This window comes from Ostrinia furnacalis, unplaced genomic scaffold, assembly GCF_004193835.3.
Source record: "Ostrinia furnacalis isolate ACB-3 unplaced genomic scaffold, ASM419383v2 OfSCF7140, whole genome shotgun sequence".
NCBI classification, from domain to species: Eukaryota; Metazoa; Arthropoda; class Insecta; order Lepidoptera; family Crambidae; genus Ostrinia; species Ostrinia furnacalis.
Genome location: NW_021137379.1, coordinates 26,640 through 48,701, shown reverse-complemented (window position 1 = coordinate 48,701; position 22,062 = coordinate 26,640). Strand labels below are relative to the sequence as shown.

General features: G+C 42.4%; 2 protein-coding genes across 2 annotated transcripts; both read left to right on the top strand.

Annotated features, from left to right (window-relative positions):
• Window positions 1-58: 58 nt before the first annotated feature.
• Pbp95 (proximal sequence element A Pbp95) lies at window positions 59-2,646 on the top strand. The gene has a single exon (XM_028319190.1). It carries the CDS (start codon window positions 179-181, stop codon window positions 2,483-2,485), a length of 2,307 nt encoding a protein of 768 aa, XP_028174991.1. The 5' UTR covers window positions 59-178; the 3' UTR covers window positions 2,486-2,646.
• A 718-nt stretch (window positions 2,647-3,364) lies between these two features.
• On the top strand, window positions 3,365-22,011 carry LOC114363463 (zinc finger protein 420). The gene is made up of 14 exons (XM_028319187.1): window positions 3,365-3,637; window positions 3,984-4,118; window positions 4,253-4,933; window positions 5,269-5,402; window positions 5,607-5,940; window positions 6,259-6,392; window positions 6,992-7,066; window positions 7,699-7,828; window positions 8,870-9,006; window positions 10,233-10,377; window positions 16,511-16,624; window positions 19,248-19,361; window positions 21,366-21,509; window positions 21,829-22,011. Exons 1-14 carry the CDS (start codon window positions 3,530-3,532, stop codon window positions 21,961-21,963), a joined length of 2,520 nt encoding a protein of 839 aa, XP_028174988.1. The 5' UTR covers window positions 3,365-3,529; the 3' UTR covers window positions 21,964-22,011.
• The last annotated feature ends 51 nt before the right edge of the window (window positions 22,012-22,062 follow it).

The window sequence follows — 22,062 nt, the reverse complement described above, 5'->3', positions numbered from 1 at the left end:
TTGTTTTCGTTCATTCATCATTCATTCATTCATTCGATCGATTTTTCACACATTCAAGTTCAAGTTCATTTCGTTTTTTCATCAAGTTTTTCAGCTTTTTTGAGCCGACTAAACGTTTTTAATAGTATTGTTTGTTTGGACTTTCGTCTGAATAAATTGCCAACAACCCATTGTCATCATGGATAACGACATAGAAAGCGAAGACGACGATGAAACTCAACAACTGAGGGATTTGCAGAATTTGGAAGCAGTATTAGAAGATGAAAATGCTGGCAGCTGTGCTACTTCCAGGTGTTCAGAGCCAAGTATAATACTTTCGGGTGGTGTGCGTATTCCGGCGTCTTCTCTCGACTCGTTTACGAGAATCGAAACTGCACTTGCTCTAAATAAACTCACAGAAATGAGGCTTCAACGACTTGAAGGTATACTTGTAAATCGTTTCAAACAGAGCACTGGAAAAATAACAGAAATTCAGTCTTCGTATGTCAACATCGAGAAGTATACCAGGCCTACAAAGTTCAGCTTTATTAGCTGTGGAAAGCCATATTTTAAAGATTCTCATAATTTCCCTGCACCAGATAACAGTGATACAATATTGATGAGAAAGTCGGGTATGTACGACTTTTCTTGCGTGGCCTCCGTGCCCGGATGGACTGTGAAAGACAAGAGTGAATTCATTTCATCCATGCTCAAAATGTCAAAAGCTATAAAGATAAAAGAACTCAATTCAAAATTGGCTGAATTCCGACGTGACAATAATATACCTGAAGAAAGGAAATCCAAACTAGTTAAAGCTCTTCAATCAGAAATTAAGTCGGTGGGTAAAAAGTCACTTGATCAATTAGCTTTGCCGTTAAGTTCAGACTTTGACTATGATTGGGAAACTATTGCCAACAAGTTGAACCATAGACACAGTCCGCAAGAATACGCCTCATTATGGAAGTTGTACATGCATCCATCCATTAATAAAGAATGTTGGACTGTAACTGAACATGTAGCGTTGCAACGTCTCGCTCATGTCCATCGATTACAAGACTGGGAATCCGTAGCAGCACAACTGAACACTGACCGTACTGGCTATCAGGTTTTTGTTTATTTTCGCACTAACATGACTAACACTTTATCGGGAAATAAATGGACAAAAGAAGAAGAAGCATATCTCAAAAGGCTCATAGAATTTTATCGTGAAGACAACTACATTCCGTGGTCGAGAATTGCCGCATGTATGGAGAATAGAACGAAAATTCAGATTTATAATAAGTATCTCAGACTGTTGGAATTAAGGAAAGGTCGGTTCCTGACCGAAGAAGATGCAGTCATTCTAACTGGCATTGAAAAGTATGGGACAAATTTTAAGAAAATTGCTGAATTTCTACCTGGCAGGTCTCAGTCTCAATTAAGGTATCGGTACAAAGTAATAGCAAAACAGCAAATGTCTACTGTGTGGACAATATCGGAAGACAAAAAATTAATGCATTTGATAAATAAAGATGGTAATTCAAATTTTGCTAGCATTGCCAAAGATTTTGTTGGTAAAGACCGTGTTAGCATTCGAGCGAGATATATTACATTGATGAAATGGATGAAACGAAACCCTAATGTAGACATTATTTACGCGCCACGCCGCGGTGCGCGGCGCTTGTTCCATGGCCAAGCTACGGCTAATTTGAATACCGCGATTGATGATCTGAAAAGGAGAATGGAATCTGAACTGGAGACAAAAAAAGCAACAAGAATCACAAAGGAATCGACAGAGGAAGAAATAGATGATGCTATCGTAGCTACTCTTACCACAATAATGGTTAAAGAAGAAGAAGCTCATAGAGAGAAGATGGCTGATAAGCTGATTTTGGAAGATGATGTAGTAATCTCACATAATCAACTTAATGCGACAAATTTACAAAAATGCCTTATTTTGTTAAAATCAGGCATAAGCAAACAACAATTTACATCAAGTAAATATGCCAAAAGATATCCTGAACTGTTAATCCCTGAGAAACAAGTGTCTTTAGTCAAAGTGAAGTCATATTCAAGAAAAGATGCGAGCAACACTATAAACATTAAATCTCCACCCAATATATGGGGTGAAAATGTATTGACAAACACAGAGTATGTATTTCCTCCTCACTACACTACGATAACTGGATGCAGGGCATTGTTAGCCCATACTTCGGTGGGAGATTCATTACCAAAGGTTGATTTGAACTTATTGAAAGCAAGAAATGTTTTGTTTAAAGAGAACATGACTCTTTTGATGGAACGTTTTAACAGTTTGTTCTTGTGGCCTATGTTGCTATCAAATGAACATCCGAATAGCGATCAGATGACTGAGTTTTATAACCCGGCTGCCAGAAGAATTCAGCCATTGCTTGCATTGCCTTCCACGTCAGGAATGGAGCAAAAAACGTTACCTACAGTTAAAGAACAAAGTTCTTCTTGCAGTAAAAATAAACAACCACAAATTAAAAAGAAGAAAAGAAAGTAGTATGATAATAAATTATTTTATCCATTATAATATTAAGACTGTGTACCTATTGATAAGAGTAATGTTTTAAGCTTATCAATTTTGTTAATCACTGTGCTCACGTACCTATGTATCAGTTTTATAAGAATGCTAAACCATTAGTTTGCATAATTATAATCTTACTTTAATTAATAAGTAATATTGAATTTTTAATACAAATCTGTAATAAATGAATAATTACTGTGTAATCGTTTGTATTTATCGCTCGCTACAAAGACTGGCAGACAGAAGTTCATTACCCCATCTACAAAGACTAGTTCATTATCCCCCTCCATAAAAACTAGTTCATTACCCCACTCTACAAAGACTAGTTAATTACCCCCTCTACAAAGACTAGTTCATTACCCCCCTCTACAAAGACTAGTTCATTACCCCTCTCTACAAAGACTAGTTCATTACCCCCTCTACTAAGACTAGTTCATTACCCCCCTCTATAAAGACTAGATCATTACACCCTCTACAAAGACTAGTTCATTACCCCCCCTCTACAAAGACTATTCCATTACCCCCCTCTACAAAGACTAGTCCATTACCCCCCTCTACAAAGACTAGTTAATTACCCCCTCTACAAAGACTAGTCCATTACCCCCTCTACAATGACTAGTTCATTACCCCCCTCTACAAAGACTAGTTCATTACCCCTCTCTACAAAGACTAGTTCATTACCCACCTCTACAAAGACTAGTTCACTACCCCCTCTCTACAAAGACTAGTTCATTTATTCGTGGGTGGCAGAGTTATATCTGAAATAAAAATGGAAAAAATGAGTATTTAATTCAAAATTAACAGAAATCCAATTAAAAATCTATTCATAAAATTATTCATTCAAAGACTATCCATTTGTACAAATACACATACAAATCTGACACTAGTTTACTGCACAGTTATTTTCTCTGTGGTCCCCAAATTAAAAAAGTAAACGCCAGCGTACCGAGATGTGTGCTACGATTTTTAATTTCGATTTTTTATGATTTCTAAAGTATTTAAGTGGTTTAAAATTGTAAAATGTTGAATTTAAAGGCATGTGCCGCCTGCCTGAGCACTAACGTGACATTAATCAGTCTGGAAAGTGGAAAATTACGTGAACAATTCTACAAACTAACAGGGCTTCAGGTATTTTGTTTATTTTTACTATAAAAGAGTTAATTCTAATATTTTTAAGGTAAGGGAAGGCTCTAATCCACGTTATAAAAATACTGTATTGTTACATCAACTTAATAAGAATATTTGCATTGAATTTCTTTGGTAAATACCTTGTTGTTTACACCTAAAGTTCATCTTTCCTTTTTAATTAATAATAACGTCACAAAATTGCTTCTCTATAGTTCAAGGTTGAGTTTCCCCCAGTTCAAAAAATCACAAGTTTGAAGTTATGTATTGGCTCTAAAATATTAACAAAGTCTGCATAAATAAATCTACATTTTCTTTTCAACATTAATAATTTTGAATTTGTTTTCAGAGTGCAAGATACGATGGGCTACCAGAATTTTTATGTTTTGAATGTGTTGGTTACGTGAAACGCTTTATCAAATTCCGAGATAAATGCCAGAGAGCACATTTTACCTTCAAGGAATTGCTACTCCAAAATAAAGAGGTAAAAGTACAAAACTTTGTGAAATGATGTTTATTGTTCGTTTATGTTTTAATTTAATTTTCATGAATGGCTCAGGGAATGTAAAATGTTACTGCTAATTTAATAAAATATCTTAAATTTTATGTTTATTCCAGATACAAAAATCAACTCTAGAAGCGATTAATCGGGAAGTTATTGGTATTGCGCCTTCACTGTCATACTTAAATCTAGACAAAGTTCACTATGAGCAAGCTAAGTTTTGTTGGGTTCATAACAACCGGTTATCGGTAAAACATAATGATGATATACCCATATTTACCTATGGGACACTATCTAAAGAGATCATGTTCGAGTCAAACAAAGTAAATGGAGATTTAACTGCTGAAAACTTAAAAGAAGATGACAAGGATTCAATTAATATTAAAGATTTAGTTAAATTTCAAGATGACAATGAAGATCAGGACTTATATCAGCAATCAACATCTAGTCCTGCCAAAAATAAGATACGGACGGTGCTTGATTTTGAGGTTGACAGGTATCTTGATAGTGACAGTGATAGTAACACACTCGACACAGCAAATGATAGTAACACACTCGACACAGCAAATTATAGCAATACTATAGACGAGCCAAGTAAGCTGGAGAACAGTGTAGATGGGAGTGATCTCAACTTTGAATATGCAATAGTGAATCCAATATCGATGAAGGAAGCGAAAGCAGTAGTGGAGATATGCACGTTACTTTGTGATAAAAAAGACAGATATCGCTGTGACGTTTGCAATAAACCATACATTAGTGAAAAGAGGCTAAAGATTCACCAGCGTATGCATGATAAGGTATGGTAGTTTGAAATTATTTACTTATATTTAGTTAGAAGATAATTTTATTGTGTCTCTCTAAAGATCTCACCCATATTCCTCTAAAGTACGGCCAACGAGAAGCGATACCAAATGTAAACAAACCCAATGTCATGGGTGAACCCGTCTGACTTTGACATATTTTGGCGGGAGAACGAGACATTACAAGAAATACACAAGATGGGAAGAGACAGAATATATTGTCAACTCGATAGTCGTATCGACCTTTTGTATCGCTGCTAGTTGGCTGTACTTTACACAACACATTGCCTGTTGTGGTAGTTATAAATTAATATGTATTTTTTCTTTTTCAGTATGTAAGTGGTTTATTTGAATGTGAATTGTGCCATTATTGTTATAAGACTGACCATTTGTTGCAATCGCATATGAGGGAAAAGCATATGTTTAAATATATTTGTAGAAAGTGTCCTGAAGTTAGTTTTGACCGGTAAGTTTTTTTATTGTGAATCCTTCAATTTATATGATGATAAAAAAGGAATTATGAAATGTGTAATAGTGTGGGACGATATTTACAGCAATGACAAATTTTGTTTGTGCAGATTTTTTGGCACAAAAATTATAGTTTTTACGTTTACAATTTGCGAATGGCTTATGTACTTTAACTAAATGTCTTTTAACATGTTTTTTTCAGTTGCACAGCAAAGCAGCACTACTTAAATGTCCACGTGCAGAATGGCATAAGAAACAAAAATGCAAACTACCAACGCCCTGACTGGCTGGACAAAAGAGGTGGGAAACGTCAGAGAAACACCGTCCAAGAACCTGAAACTCACATTAAAAAGAGGAGAAAGAATCCCATTGATTTTCCAGTGTACACACCAATATCTCATAACGAACAGTATGAATTAATTCTCGCCAGAAAGATGACTAAAAATTATTTGGAGTCGCAGTATAAGTGTGAATTGTGCTTTAAAGGCTTCAGATCAGAGACTACCCTCAACACTCATTTGAAAAAACATGACCCGGTAAGGAAAATGACAATTTAACACAATATTTAAATCTTTGGACTGGAGATATTTTATGCAACAATAATCTTTAGGCGGTTTCGCACAGCGTCCGATTCAAATTTATGGTAATAGTATACAGTCTGGAGTAGTTGAAAAACTCTTTGTACATTAGTTTACACATAGATCCGATTTCAGTCACCAAAATTGTCGAGATAGTTTTTCTGGTACCGTATTTAGATTGATTCGGATCGGACGAAGAGCGAAACTTATGCTTTATTTTACGTTCAACTTCCTCTATGTAATATTGGTTGTTTTAAAAAGCTATCTTATTTCCAGCAAATATCCGGGCCGCTACAATGTGATATGTGCAAGCTACACTTCCCGGAGAAACGGAAAATGTATAAACACATGCGGATGACTCACGTTTGCAAGTACTCGTGTCAATTGTGCAACTTTGAGTGTTTCAGTTTGTAAGTTTCGTACGTTTTTTTGATATACTCTAATATTTTGTTATGCAACCAATTTACGTATTGAAGTAAAGTCCGGTCGCCGAGCAGATAGAACTTTCGTACAACGACCCCGAACTACCCATCCTTATCACTCGCGCGTAATTATATTGCTGTTGCGCTCGCACACTCACTGCGGCCGACATCGCACAGTGAGTGTGTTCATCATTGTACGAAATTCTATCTGCTCGACGACCGGACTTTAGGAGTTAAAATTAGCTGTAGCCTATATTGGACAATAACTTTGCTCTGGGCTACCTAATGTAACTTAAATTCTAAAGACGATTCCACGAAACTCCTTTTAGAGATTACTAGCGACATAATGGAATTTCCCGGCTTTTCTCTTCTATAATATGCATGTTTTATACTTATGAACCTTCCTCTTGAGTCACTCTTTCTATAAAAAAAAATCGCATCAAAATTCGTTGCGTTGTTCTAAAGATCTAAGTATACATGGGGACAGACAGCGAAAAGCGACTTTGTTTTATATTATGTAGTGATTGTTATGTTTATTTATTGAGTTATAACGTCTTTAACTTTAATCGATTTTATTTTTTCTACAGGGGCCAGTCAATCACACATTACAAGTGGCACAAAAACGTTATATACCCATGTCCTCACTGTGATAGAAAGTTTGAGTAAGTATAAAATCTATACTAATATTATAAATGCGAAAGTAACTCTGTCTGTCACTCTTTCACGCTAAAACCACTGAACCGATTTTGATGAAAGGCATAGAGATAGTTTGAGTCTCGGGAAAGGACATAGAATAGTTTTTATCTTGGTTTTTGAAACAGGGACGCGCGCGATAAAGTTTTTCTGTGACAGACAAAATTCCACGCGGGCGAAGCCGCGGGCGGAAAGCTAGTAATTAATAAAATAATGTGTACTGTGCATCTCTGTTTAAAAAATAGCTGCGTCGTTTGCTATGAGTGCGAGTATAGATCGTGCTATGTAAAAATCATCATCTAACTCAGTGGTTCTTAACCTTTAAGTCATGAGGGACCATTTTACCAAATTTCTGTCTTGTCAGGGACCACTTATTTATTTTTCAAAATTCTATGAAAGGGAAGGTCCATTTCTCGCCTACTGTGCGCCGTTTGCGTTTGTGTTGACTCTACTCATCACGTCACGTCACTTGTTTATTACGATGTCTTCGCGGACCACTTGGAATGCCTCCAGGGACCACCAGTGGTCCGCGGACCACCAGTGGTCCGCGGACCACCGGTTAAGAACCACTGATCTAACTTTTATTGTTTTGTGTTATCAGGAAGATATCGACCCAATTAACGCACATTCGGATCAAGCACCCGTCGACGAATGTGTGTAGCCTGTGTGGCCATAGCTTCGTGAGCGTGACCGGGCTACACAACCATATGGCCATCTCGCACACTAAAGAGGTCAGTTGTCACTTGTCATCAACTTTCATCATCATCATAGGCTTCCCCCAATGCTTTCCACGTTGATCGATTGGTAGCGGCCTGCGTCCAGCCACAGAATAATAATAAGTACTACGTACTAGAAGTTTTACATCGCGAAGGTATTTAAAAAATGTATGCTCAATGTCATTAACAATATGGTGTAATTTAGCCTGTCTCAAGAGTCAAGCACCATTTTGTTGACAAACGCCAGTGATCGGCACTGCGCCGAAGCTATAGGGCTGACTTCGGTAAAATGATGTGATGTGAGGTGCCAACCTGCGGAAAATGGCGGAGGAAATACATGATTTAGCATGAATTATTATGAATAACATTAACTACTTATTTACCTCTCAGTGTATTGAGGCAACTTAAAAAAGTACATTTTATGTTTTTATTATTATTTAGGCAGTTAAATACTGCACAATATTTAGTACACCATTTTCTTTATATTCTTCCATCATACACAAGAATACGCGTGCGTGAGTCAATGTTCGCTCGTATGTGAGGCCTTGTCGAATAGTATCCTGTAGGTGGGCCATCGTGCGTGTTTTGTTTTCTTTGTAAACTCGCGGAGATGAACAGGCCTGGTCCAGCGCTTCCCTGCTACCTTTACGATGTCGTCGGTCCACGTCGTCACGTCCGTCATCAACTTTAGGATTCTTTTATTTTAGGACAAATATGTTGCTACAGTGGCCTAAAATTCGTATTCACAAACGATGCTTGCTTAAGTGAAGCAGCAAATCGAACACAGCGTTGAATAGAGCTCTGTGATTGGTTCGTGTGTCACCCTGTGCGTCCACGCGCTCTGTGAGACCTCATAGTAATGTTTGTGAATACGAACGTAAGACAAGGGTGGGGCAAGTCATACCCAGCTTATGGCAATTTGAAAAAATTGTCAAACTCCATATTATACAGTTTAACTTTTGATTCTTTTTGTTCCCTACCCTATGCCAAAATATGTAGATCTATTGCTAGAATCCATCCATAAGAATTCATGCTAAATTGGTCTTTATTCCACAGGATGTAGAGTCTACCAAGACCGTAACAGTGGACAAATCCAGCCCGCATTACTGCGCTGAATGTGACGTCCAATTTGTGAGCGCGACGGCCTTCGATACACACCTGGGAAGTTCTAACAAGCATTCGACTATTAATAAGTGAGTATCAAGATCCGCTTGTTCCCAAGGAGTCACAAAACGAGTAACATGTTATAGATCGTTTCATCCACGAAGATGCGCCCTACCACTTTTTGGTCGAGGGAAGCGCGGATTGCGGGGAGTTTGATTGAGTTTGAATTATAGCCACGATAGCCCAACGGTGAAGTGGTCGGACTTACCGACTCGAGATCCGAGGAACGTGGGTTCGAATACCACCGCTGCTCATTATTCAATGCGGTATCAGTACTCAAAAGTTCGAATAATCTTTAGTACTACCACAGAATAATAATAAGTACTACGTACAGAAGTTTTACTTCGCGAAGGTATTTAAAAAAATGTATGCTCAATGTCATTAACAATATGGTGTAATTTAGCCTGTCTCAAGAGTCAAGCACCATTTTGTTGACAATCGTCAGTGATCGGCACTGCGCCGAAGCTATAGAGCTGACTTCGGTAAAATGATTTGACGTGAGGTGCCAAACTGTGGAAAATGGCGGAGGAAATACATGATTAAGCATGAATTATCATGAATAATATTAACTACCTTACTTACCTCTCAGTGTCTTGAGGCAACTTAAAAAAGTACATTCTGTGTTTTTATTATTATTTAGGCAGTTAAATACTGCACAGTATTTAGTACACCATTTTCTTTATTTTCTTCCATCATACACAAGAATACGCGTGCGTGAGTCAATGTTCGCTCGTATGTGAGGCCTTGTCGAATAGTATCCTGTAGGGGGCCATCGTGCGTGTTTTGTTTTCGATGTAAACTCGCGGAGATGAACAGGCCTGGTACTACGCAAGCAATGTAAACTGTTTACTTAAATGACGTCGCTGCTGTCATCATTGACAGCTGTCAGACATTGAGTTGTCACGAGCAGTGTGTTCTGTTTTTGGGCATATTGCTGAAACACCGGCCCCGCCCCCTTTTCACATCTCCCTTTAGTTTCTGTGATCTGTTAGTTGGTCGGTTAGGCCCGGTTTTTTGATTCGTAGTTAAAATAACCAATGGTCAAATTTGACGGATGTCAAATGACAAGTGGTTAAATATTAGAAAAAAATGTTTTTCGAACAATGGTTAGCTTGACTTTTAATACATTTTTAAACTATTAGTTCATTTTTTTTAAATATTTAACCATTAGTAGCAAAGTTTAACAATTTGTTATTTTAACTACGAATCAAAAAACCGGGCCTTAGTCCGGATACTAAAGCTGGCTATCCACCAGGTCGATCCGCTCGCTGCGTCGCACACGGCGCAACCTCGGCCCGCGCGAGCGCGTCCCTCGCACGCCGCGCCCGCGGCGCTCCCGACGCTCTTGGGCCGACATCATACACAACAACGGCGAGCAGACACCGACCACTTGTGAAGTGGTAAGTATACTGACCACCAGGTGTCTCTGTAGCTGCGGCGCAACCTCGGCCCGCGCGAGCGCGTCCCTCGCACGCCGCGCCCGCGGCGCTCCCGACGCTCTTGGGCCGACATCATACACAACAACGGCGAGCAGACGCCCACCACCTGCGAGGTGGTAAGTATACTGACCACCAGGTGTCTCTGTAGCTGCGGCGCAACCTCGGCCCGCGCGAGCGCGTCCCTCGCACGCCGCGCCCGCGCCGCTCGCGCCGCTCCTGGGCCGACATCATACACAACAACGGCGAGCAGACGCCCACCACTTGTGAAGTGGTAAGTATACTGACCACCAGGTGTATTAACTTGCTGCAACAAACGTGTCCCAAGTTCTCAACTTGAGCTCGCGTCACTCGTAGCTCGTTGGTCGACATCATACACAACAACGGCGAGCAGACCCCAACTACTTGCGAGGTGGTGAGTATACTGACCACCAGGTGTCTCTGTAGCTGCCGCAGCTAACGTCATAACAAAGAAGCGTCATAACAAAGGCCCGCGCCGCTCCTGGGCCGACATCATACACAACAACGGCGAGCAGACTCCCACTACTTACGAAGTGGTGAGTATACTAACCACCCTGGAAAACAAAGGATGATGGGCACAAATGTATGGAAAGTGGTACCCGCTCCAATAGCCATGACCAATATATATTTTAAAAGGCCTTTAGATGTAGGAAAATGTCTGCTATGGGGCCAGTTCTAATTCACGTTTTGAAAGCAGTAATTCCACTAAGTATTATAATGAAAGTATAAGGGTTATGATGTTTATTTTTATATTATTCTTACCTAATAGCTGCTTTTTCGGGGTTTTCAGGTGTATTTCATACATTGGTTCAGAGGAATAGTGAAAACGTTATGACCATGTAAAGAAAATTGAAAAAGATATTATCAAGCAAGTTTGAGTAATTGAAATGCTGAAAGAGCGATTTATATTATACAGGGTGGAATTTTGTGAGCTACCACCACAATGCCACCTGGAGGGAAAGTACTCTTAATATTGTAGATAGATTTTTTTTCTCAAAGAAAACATTCCTTTATTTTTGAAAAGAAATAGAACAGCATTCAAAGATTTCCAAAAATTTGCTTGCCACACCCGGGAATCTAACCAACTAAAATCTGTTAAAAATTATATCCTGTATTTTTATTACATCGATCGTTAGGGTTAAGTATAAGGATGAAATCTCTCTAACAAACTTGATAAATCAAATGATAGGAAAACCATGAAATCTTAAATTATTTTAATAATGTTACAGAAAATTGTATGGTAGGTATAGGTGGTGAATTTTCGAAAAAAATTCGAAAATCTTTGAATGCAGTTCTCTTTTTTTTCAAAAATAAAGGAATATTTTCTTTCAGTAAAATTTTCTATCTACAGTATTAAGAGTACTCTCCCTCCAGGTGGCATTACAAAATTCCACCCTGTATAAATACCTCTTTAACTTGATCATCTATTAAAGAACAAGACATGCAAGTGGAGTTCTTAAGAATCGTTTTCTAGTTCTGAATGAAGTGATAAGTTATAAGAATGATACATAATAAAATTATTTACAGTAATATTATACGGTTTACTTATTTTTCAAGACATATTTCTATGTTAAAAACCCGATTTATAACAACATTCTTCATACACATATCTAAAATATAGGTAGGCATTCGTACTTCATGTTCATTAATATTAAAGTCAAATAAAAAATTAAACAGTATCAAGATCGTTTAATCCAATTTCCCCAGTATTGCACTCAACAAAGTTTATTTTCCCCATTTGCCATGAGATTCTGGTACACCTATAGTACTACTAGTAATTCATACTTAATTCCATACTTTTAAATATCCTAGTAAGTAAATGACCTAGTTTTATAAAATAAAGACTATTTTACTCAAGCTTTTTATTTTTAATAAATGTAAAAATGCGTAGTTTTGCCAATACGTTTTCTTTCATAAAGCTAAGTCAGGTACCTAGTTTTGAAGATATTTCTAAACGACAAAATCTCGGGCGTTCGTATACATAGACTAGTAATAGTGTATACTGCGATCACTGACCTAACTTCTTGATTTGTATATTTCGACGTNTCGATTTTAAAAAACAGAAACGTCACAGTGACAAATGTCGCGATGATCGCTGATCGCTGCGTGCAGACGCTGCATAGATCGCCGCGACCAATGACAGGACGCGTTGATGTGAACACATCGCTACAAATTCATACACGCTGTCTGGTCGCCATCGCCATCGTCATCGTGCACGCCGGCTGCACGCGTTGGTCTGGTCTAACCTTTACATTACACTACCGTTATGTGCATGTACACGTGCACACACAAGCAAAGCCCACTCGCCTTTGTGAGTTGCAAGAACTATAACATGTTACTTGTTGGGAAAAATTTCCCATCAAGTCACACTGTTACTCGTTAAGACATTATTTTTACCTATCTTCCCAAACGGTTACAAAGCGCAGCGTGAGACGCCCACCTGCAAAGTGGACAGACGATCTTAAAGTTAGTAGGAAGGCGCTGGGCGCAGTCCGCTACAAACCAGTTAATCTGAAAATCATTGTGGGAGGCCTATGTTCAGCAGTGGACGTTCTGTGGCTGAAATGATAATGATGATGCTGATGACAGCTTTAACCAGCCTCCTGGACTTCTTAGATTTCTAGCTTTCCTAACCTTCTATCCTTCCCCAGTAGCTTTGAACTCTTCCTATTTAGCCATCTAATCCAGACATGGTGACTGGCAGATTTACACATTTTGACCAGTTGGTTATTTATGAAAATTATGACCTATTTTAACATTAAGAAATACGTTCTATTCTATTGTTTTATGTACGTTGATGGCGCCTCAAATAAACGTAGTGTGCTTAAGTGCTTATGTTAGAGCGGTTTCGCACTACGTCCAACCCGAATCTGTGAAGATACGTTCTGTCTGGACTAGTCGTAGAACTATTTGTATGGTAATTTACGAACGGGATCAGAAAATCGTCAACCGATTCCGATTTCTCATTTGTTAGTTTTCTAGATTCGTTTTTTTGCGGGTTCGGATCGTACATAGTAGACCGCTCTTAGTGTAGATTAATTAAAGCTGTCTATCCACCAGGTCGATCCGTTCGTTGCGTCGCACGCGGCGCAACCTCGGCCCGCGCGAGCGCGTCCCTCGCACGCCGCGCCCGCGGCGCTCCCGACGCTCCTGGGCCGACATCATACACAACAACGGCGAGCAGACGCCCACCACTTGTGAAGTGGTAAGTATACTGACCACCAGGTGTCTCTGTAGCTGCGGCGCAACCTCGGCCCGCGCGAGCGCGTCCCTCGCACGCCACGCCCGCGGCGCTCCCGACGCTCTTGGGCCGACATCATACACAACAACGGCGAGCAGACGCCCACCACTTGTGAGGTGGTAAGTATACTGACCACCAGGTGTCTCTGTAGCTGCGGCGCAACCTCGGCCCGCGCGAGCGCGTCCCTCGCACGCCGCGCCCGCGGCGCTCCCGACGCTCTTGGGCCGACATCATACACAACAACGGCGAGCAGACGCCCACCACTTGTGAAGTGGTAAGTATACTGACCACCAGGTGTCTGCTAGCTGCTAGCTGCGCAGTATTGATAGTAGTGCCAAATGTTGGAACTAATAATCCTGTATAGATAGTAGCGCCCTCTTGACAATGTCATAGCTGGGACGGTTCATTGTTGGAAATATATTGAAGAAGAAGAAAGCTAAAGTTCGGTCGCCGAGCAGATCGAATTTCTTGTACACCGTGCTCGCACACTCACATCGGCTGCGAGTGTGCGTGCGCGATAGCAATATAATTACACGCGAGCGATAAGGATGGGTAGCTTGGGGTCATTGTACAGTTCTAAAACAAACATAAACAGTTCTAAAACAAATATGTAATTCCGGTTACAGTGTGGCAAGTTCCTGCCAAACGACGTGCAAGCGAGGAAGCATTACGAGGCCGAGCACCCGGGCGCTGACTACTTGAAGCGGTACATGTGTGATGTTTGTGGACACACCACCAGGGTGAGACGTGATAATGTTCTAGCATAGCATAGTCTTGCATTTTGTACTTTATGCCGTTAGTGTAAGGTCCAAACGACGTGCAAGCGAGGAAGCATTACGAGGCCGAGCACCCGGGCGCTGACTACTTGAAGCGGTATATGTGTGATGTTTGTGGACACACCACCAGGGTAAGATATCATAGAGAGTTCTATAGATGACCCACGCTGAACTGTCCCACCAAACTCAATGACAGGGGGGCGCTACCATCGTTCAAATATATGGTTTCCAACATGGCAAAAATCAGAACCAGCGATCCGGTATTGACGGTGGCGCCCTGCTGTCAATGTCATGGATAGGACAGTTCAGTATTTTGGAACTATAGTTGGATTTTGAACTTTATACCGTTTGTGTGTAAGATGCCAACTCATTTTTGATAGGTTTATGTGCCGTAGATGTGTAAGAATGCCATAACTGTGATACAATATGGATACAGGAATGACAGTGAATATTTTCTAGTACAAGTTTACCATTAGGGCTTAAGGCGATTATATTCCTCAATGACCTTGTGCGCTTGACCTTCACGCTTCGCACAACACCCGCGCACCCCGCACGAAAACTCCGATTTGACACCGCTCAAAATTACACGGGCATAGGTAGGTACAGAATAGAAGCTCTTTCTTCATACATTACTGCCTATTATTTTAAACTTGAATTGATGAACCTTGATGTCGATGTCATTCAACACAAGCGCAAGTGATNTAGCTTCTAATGTTGCCATCCCTCTCACGCAAAGACAGATGTCAGCATGAGCGACTCCGAAAAAACCTTATCCGAAGTTTCGAATGTTGTCATGAGCGACGGTGACAGACTAGTAACAGCGTTTCGGAGTAGTTCTCTAGGCTTCGTGCTCTAGGTTTAGTCCAAAAATCGTTATCCAAAGCTTCGAATGTTGCCATCCCTCTCACGCAAAGCGAGACTCCAGCATAAATGACAGTGACAGATCAGAAACAGCGTTTCGTAGTAGCCTTCTAGGCTTCGTGCTCTAGGTTTAGTCCAAAAATCGTTATGCAAAGCTTCGAATGTTGCCATCCCTCTCTCGTAAAGCGAGACGCCAGCATGAGCGACGGCGACAGACAGACAGCAGCCCTCTAGGCCTCGTGCTAGTACGATGGCGGCAACTCGACGACGTTCCCCGAGGTGTTCGCGCTGGAGGGCCGCCGCCGCCTGTCCGCGCACCAGCGCGCGCTGGCCGGCGAGCGCGCCTCCGACCACGTGGCCATGCTCAACGCCTTCCAGGTGGGTGCTNTTGTTCGTCTTGGTAAGACCATTCAAATGACACTACAAACATAACTATTGGAGCCGGGTACCATTCTGCAAAAAAGTATGTATATCTTCGTACACAACCAGATCTGAAATGGTGGTCATAGTAAAAGTTGTTCATCTTGGTAAGACCTTTCAAACGATACTAGACACATATCTATTGGAGCCGGGTACCATTTTGCCCATTGTCCTTTAGGCCTTGCCGGGCTAGAATGTGCGCCGTGATAAAATCTTATGGATAACTTTAGATTTAGACGACAAATGTATGGACTTATTGCGTAAAGTCAATAAAGTGGAGCGATAAAAGCATAACTCCATGTTTCTCTGTCCTTTACAATGAGGGCTATCGTTTTAGCGCTCACCAGTAGGCGCCACTGTAGAGTAAGGTCCTGTCACTTGCTAGTAGCGAAGACAGTGGCGCCAACTGGTGAGCGCGAAAGTGGTAGGAGGACTATCGCATTTGCACTCATCAAGATGGCGCCACTGTAGAGTAAGGTCCTGTCAATCGCCAGGGGTGCCAACTGTTCAGTATAAAAACGATAGCCCTCATTGTGATCCAATTTTCACCAGCTTTCTTTATTATTTCTTAGATCCATTATTCTCGCGGTCTACCTCTTAGATTAAATTGGTTTAATTAACCAAAAACATATAATTTCAACTGAATTAGCGAAAAAGTGACGTTATAGTTTGTGTTTGCCGTGCAAAATCTACAGCAGATTCGCGCTTTGACAGCTAATAAAAAGTGTCAATCAACTATTCTAAATAAGGTTCTAAAACAAATAATCTCCGGTTACAGTGCGGCAAGTTTCTGCCAAACGACGTGCAAGCGAGGAAGCATTACGAGGCCGAGCACCCGGGAGCTGACTACTTGAAGCGGTATATGTGTGACGTCTGCGGACACACCACCAGGGTAAGAAATTTTTATTTTTATAAATCAGCAGTTGCGCTTGTTACTTCGGTTTCCATTTTAGGGAAAAGTGAAAAAAGGCCAGGTGCAGATCCAGCCTTCAAAAAAGGTTTTGGGCACATTACAGACTGGATGTTGATGTATTTATGATTGAAAATTTGAAACTCGGTTTCTTCGATACTCAGGGTTTATAACATGAAATCACAAATATTTGATGATCGCGGTAAGATGAATGGTAGTCAAGTGCGGTAGGCGCCGGGCGCGATCGCAACCGTTAACTGTCAGATTAATGCTACTCGCTTCCGTGGGTTTACCCTTGAGACCCCACAAGTGACCCCTGGGTGGTGCCAAATGAGTAGCCAATTTCCGGTGGTAGGCGTCGGCCGAGGCTGGTTACCACCCCCCAGACTAAGCCGCACCGCCAAACGGATTACACCGTGTTCCGGAGCGTGTTCTGGGGAAGCCGTTTCGGGAGTATGGGTCCGAGCAGTTGCGTGGATTGTGACATCGCCGTTCTGAGTTTAGCGGGGTGGGCGCATCGGGCGCCTGATTCTGGAGGCTAGCGGGATCCGAAGCACAGTGCACCGCTGGCTGACCGCAGGAAGTTGGGGGCCCAAGTAGCTTGCCAGCCACACGTGAAAGGCTGCCCCGCCACCTAGCGAAAAATCCCAGGATGCTCCACCTTGCCGGTTGGCGACCGGACGGGAGGACCAGGTGGCCATCTCTGGGGGGGTTCGGGCGTCCCCGCGGTCTCCAGGTCAGGCTCTAAACGGTCTGTTAACCCCGTCTGCCTCTCCGGGCGTACATGAAAACGCCTCGCTCAACTGCCATACTCCCTCCACTTATTCACTCTCAATAAATAATAAAATGGTACACAGAACAAGGAAAAAAGTTAAACAGCGGTTGCACGTCCTCCCACTCAAAGTGCACCTCACCAACATACGAGGGCTGCACTCCAATCTCTCTGCAGTCCACCACCACCTTGAGACTGAAAAACCGCAGCTGCTGTTCCTCACAGAGACACAGATCAAATGTCCAGCTGACGCGGCGTACTTGCTCTACCCTGGGTACACATTGGAACATAAATTTCAAGCCCGGGCGGGAGTTTGCGTCTATGCTCGTGACGACATTTGCATTAAACGTCTCAAATGCCTGGAGGTTCCCGGATTCTCTGTGATTTGGGCTTTAGTCGACACGGGCCTGGAGAAATTACTCTATGCCTGTGTTTACCGTTCGCACAGCGGAGACCTTGAGACAACCCGGCTGTTCGACTACCTCAGCCAATCAGCTGATAAGGCACTAGCCCGATACCCTTCTGCGCAGTTAGTCATTTTGGGAGACTTCAATGCACACCACCAGGAATGGCTCTTTCCATACCAGGTGACCGACCATGCCGGGAGAGAGGCACGTAAACTTGCTCTGAGAGTCCCTTATCGAACGCTTAAATTTGGCCCTTCAGGATGTCTCTGATTGGGGCGATGCCAATCTGGTCCAATTTAACGCGTCCAAAACACAGGCGTGTCTGTTCTCCGCCAAACGAAGTCCATTTCGTCTGGCTCCAACATTCCGAGGTGTGCCTGTTAAAATCACCGAGCGACTCCAACTTTTGGGTATCGAAATGTCCAGCAAGTTGAACTTTGGCGAGTACATCGAATCCATAGCGAAAACTGCTGCCAAAAAACTTGGTATCCTCTCGAGGGCAAGGCAGTACTTCTCCAATAAGCAAAGGCTGCAGTTATATAAAGCACAGATCCGACCTTGCATGGAATACTGCTGCCACCTCTGGGACGGCTCTGCCAAGAAATATTTGGCTGCTTTGGATTCGGTGGAAAGGCGTGCCAGGAGACTAATCGACAGCCCGACCCTTGTTGAAGCGTCGCTCCAGGAACTTCACCACCGCCGTAAAGTTGCTTCTCTAACGGTTTTCTACAGGCTACACTTCGGAGAATGTGCGAAGGAATTATATAACTTAATTCCACCAGCCCCTTTCCATCACCGGGGAACCAGACGCAGGCTAGCGTACCATCCCTACATTGTCGACATTCCACCAGCTCGCACTAAGCGTTTCGACGACTCCTTTATAATGCGAACAGCTAGGGACTGGAATTCGCTGCCTGCTGCTGTATTTCCTGAACACTATAATCCGGGCGTTTTCAAGGCGAGAGTGAATAGGCACTTACAGGGCAGATATGTACCATCCTAGACTGCATCTCACTTAACACCAGGTGCGATTGCGGTCAAATACCTGCCTTGGCTAGCATAAAAAAAAAAAAAAAAAAAAAGATTCAACCGTAGTGTTGTGCGCGCACGCTAGTGATGTCGTAATCGATTCCTGAACACAGACATCCGAAAATTACTATACTATCTCGGTGTCCGCGAAAGTGTGACGTCACAAATCACCACTGCTTGTTTGTTTTTTCTTTCAGCGGACTGTTTTCTGTGTTGTAGAAGGCTACATTATTTCTGAATTTTGTTATCGCAAGACATAAGAATGTGTTTTACTGGAAAAGTGCGTTTTATTTTTAAATTTTAACAATGTCATTTCTATTAAAATCCTATAGCGATTCCCTTTTACTCTGAAGGCATGGAAGACCTATAGTTTACAAGAATTTTATTATAATTCCAGCAATACGCCAACTTGATGGTGCACATGCGAACGCACACGCGCGAGCGGCCCTACGAGTGCCCGCACTGCGACCGCCGCTTCTCCATGCCCAGCAACCGCGACCGGCACATCGTCGTGAGTATACAAAGATATAAGTAACTGGTGTGATACTAGGATACAATAAAGAAACGTAGTCACGTGCGTTCACGCGCGAGCGGCCCTACGAGTGTCCGCACTGCGACCGCCGCTTCTCCATGCCTAGCAACCGCGACCGGCACATCGTCGTGAGTATACAAAGATATAAGTAACTGGTGTGATACTAGGATACAATAAAGAAACGTAGTCACGTGCGTTCACGCGCGAGCGGCCCTACGAGTGTCCGCACTGCGACCGCCGCTTCTCCATGCCTAGCAACCGCGACCGGCACATCGTCGTGAGTATACAAAGATATAAGTAACTGGTGTGATACTAGGATACAATAAAGAAACGTAGTCACGTGCGTTCACGCGCGAGCGGCCCTACGAGTGTCCGCACTGCGACCGCCGCTTCTCCATGCCTAGCAACCGCGACCGGCACATCGTCGTGAGTATACAAAGATATAAGTAACTGGTGTGATACTAGGATACAATAAAGAAACGTAGTCACGTGCGTTCACGCGCGAGCGGCCCTACGAGTGTCCGCACTGCGACCGCCGCTTCTCCATGCCTAGCAACCGCGACCGGCACATCGTCGTGAGTATACAAAGATATAAGTAACTGGTGTGATACTAGGATACAATAAAGAAACGTAGTCACGTGCGTTCACGCGCGAGCGGCCCTACGAGTGTCCGCACTGCGACCGCCGCTTCTCCATGCCTAGCAACCGCGACCGGCACATCGTCGTGAGTATACAAAGATATAAGTAACTGGTGTGATACTAGGATACAATAAAGAAACGTAGTCACGTGCGTTCACGCGCGAGCGGCCCTACGAGTGTCCGCACTGCGACCGCCGCTTCTCTATGCCTAGCAACCGCGACCGGCACATCGTCGTGAGTATACGAAAAATAATAGTAATTTTATTTTACAAGGAAAACAATCAGTGTATAACTATAAACTATGTAGACAAACATTTTAGGAAACTTTTAACCATTTTAATAATTGGTGTAATACGTATCACACCAGTGAGCTCATGGAGATCAAATAACTATTGTGATACTAGGGTCCCCCAAGGAACTGGTGTAATACTTGGTGTCCAAGTAACGGGTGATACATGAGGTCATTCAAGTAACTGGTGTGATACCAATGTATCTTACGGGACTATTCCCATCTCTCGTTCCCACCACTGCAACTCTTGTGTAGCCAGGATCTACAGCTTGACCGCCACAAAAACCCAACCAATGAAGGTCAAGTTTGTCCCGGGGGAAAGTTAAACTGTCATTGGACCCGCAACAAAATTAATCAGAAGAACATAGGAGGAGTTCGAAATTAAGGTTCGGGAAGTCCATTGCAAAGCGGAAGACTAGGTGTTTTTCTTGTAAATGTATCTTGTGATACATGGAGTCCAAGTATCATTTATGTGATACTAAGGTTTAAGTAACTGGCGTGATACATTGGATCCAAAAAGTAACTAGCGTGATAAGGGGCCCAAGTAACTGGTGTGATACATAGAGTCCAGTAACTGGCGTGTAACATGGGGTTCAAATATCTAGCGTGTTTTATATGAGGTCAAAGTACCAGTTACTTTATACTACTACTACTGATACAAGGAAAAAATATAAATAATGGGTATAGTTGTTGCGATTCACGAAGGCTATGAGCTTTAGATGTGTGGTGGCTCGCTACTGTTCGCTTTTCAAAAGTTTTGACAGATATTACATAATCGTTATGTGCATGTACACGTACACACACAAGTAAAGCTCACTCGCCTTCGTGAGTTGCAAGAACTACAATCTATCTATATAAATAAAAATGAATTGATGTTCGTTAGTCTGATTAAAACTCGAGAACGGCTGGGCCGATTGAGCTGATTTTGGTTTTAAAATGTTTGTCGTAGTCCAGGGTAGGTCTAAACGGTGAGCAAATACGGAAAGATATGCTTATTATTGCCTTTAAGGCGGAACAGAGTTCGCCGGGTCAGCTAGTAAATAACGTAATTCCAGGTGCACACGGGCGAGAAGCGCTACCAATGCCAGCACTGCCACCGGCGCTTCACGCAGAGCAGCGCCGTCAAGCTGCACATCCAGACCGTGCACCTCAAGATACCCTACGCGCCCTGGGACAAGAAGAACCGCAAGCGACGCAAGGTAACAATATACAGGGTGTTAGGTAGGGTATATGAGCCGACACTAGCCCATGTTAACATAGGCATATAAATGGTATGGTGAAGTCAGAAATTTGATATCTTAAGACCACTTTTTTCAAAATCCTATGAAAGGGGAGGTCGATTTCTCGCCCACTGTGCGCCGGTTGCGTTGTGTTGACATGACTCATCACGTCACGTCACTTGTTTATTAGGTACGATGCCTTCGTGGACCACTTGGAATGCCTCCAGGGACCACAAGTGGTCCGCGGACCACCGGTTAAGAACCACTGCTTTAAAGACTTGTATTATTATTATTACAGGAACTAGAAGGCACGTCAGCACCGGTTAGCACGGTAGACCCGGTAAGCGCGCCCTTCCCCACCAACCCACACAAGCTGATCCTGGAGGCGCAGAGCGACTATCTCAACGCGTACATCACTTACAACGACGAGTAGTGTGAGTGGGAACGATAGTAATAAATTTAAGAGTGATTTCGCACTACATCCGATCNCTCATTGGCATTGGGTGGGAATTGTTATTTTTTTATTTTTTAC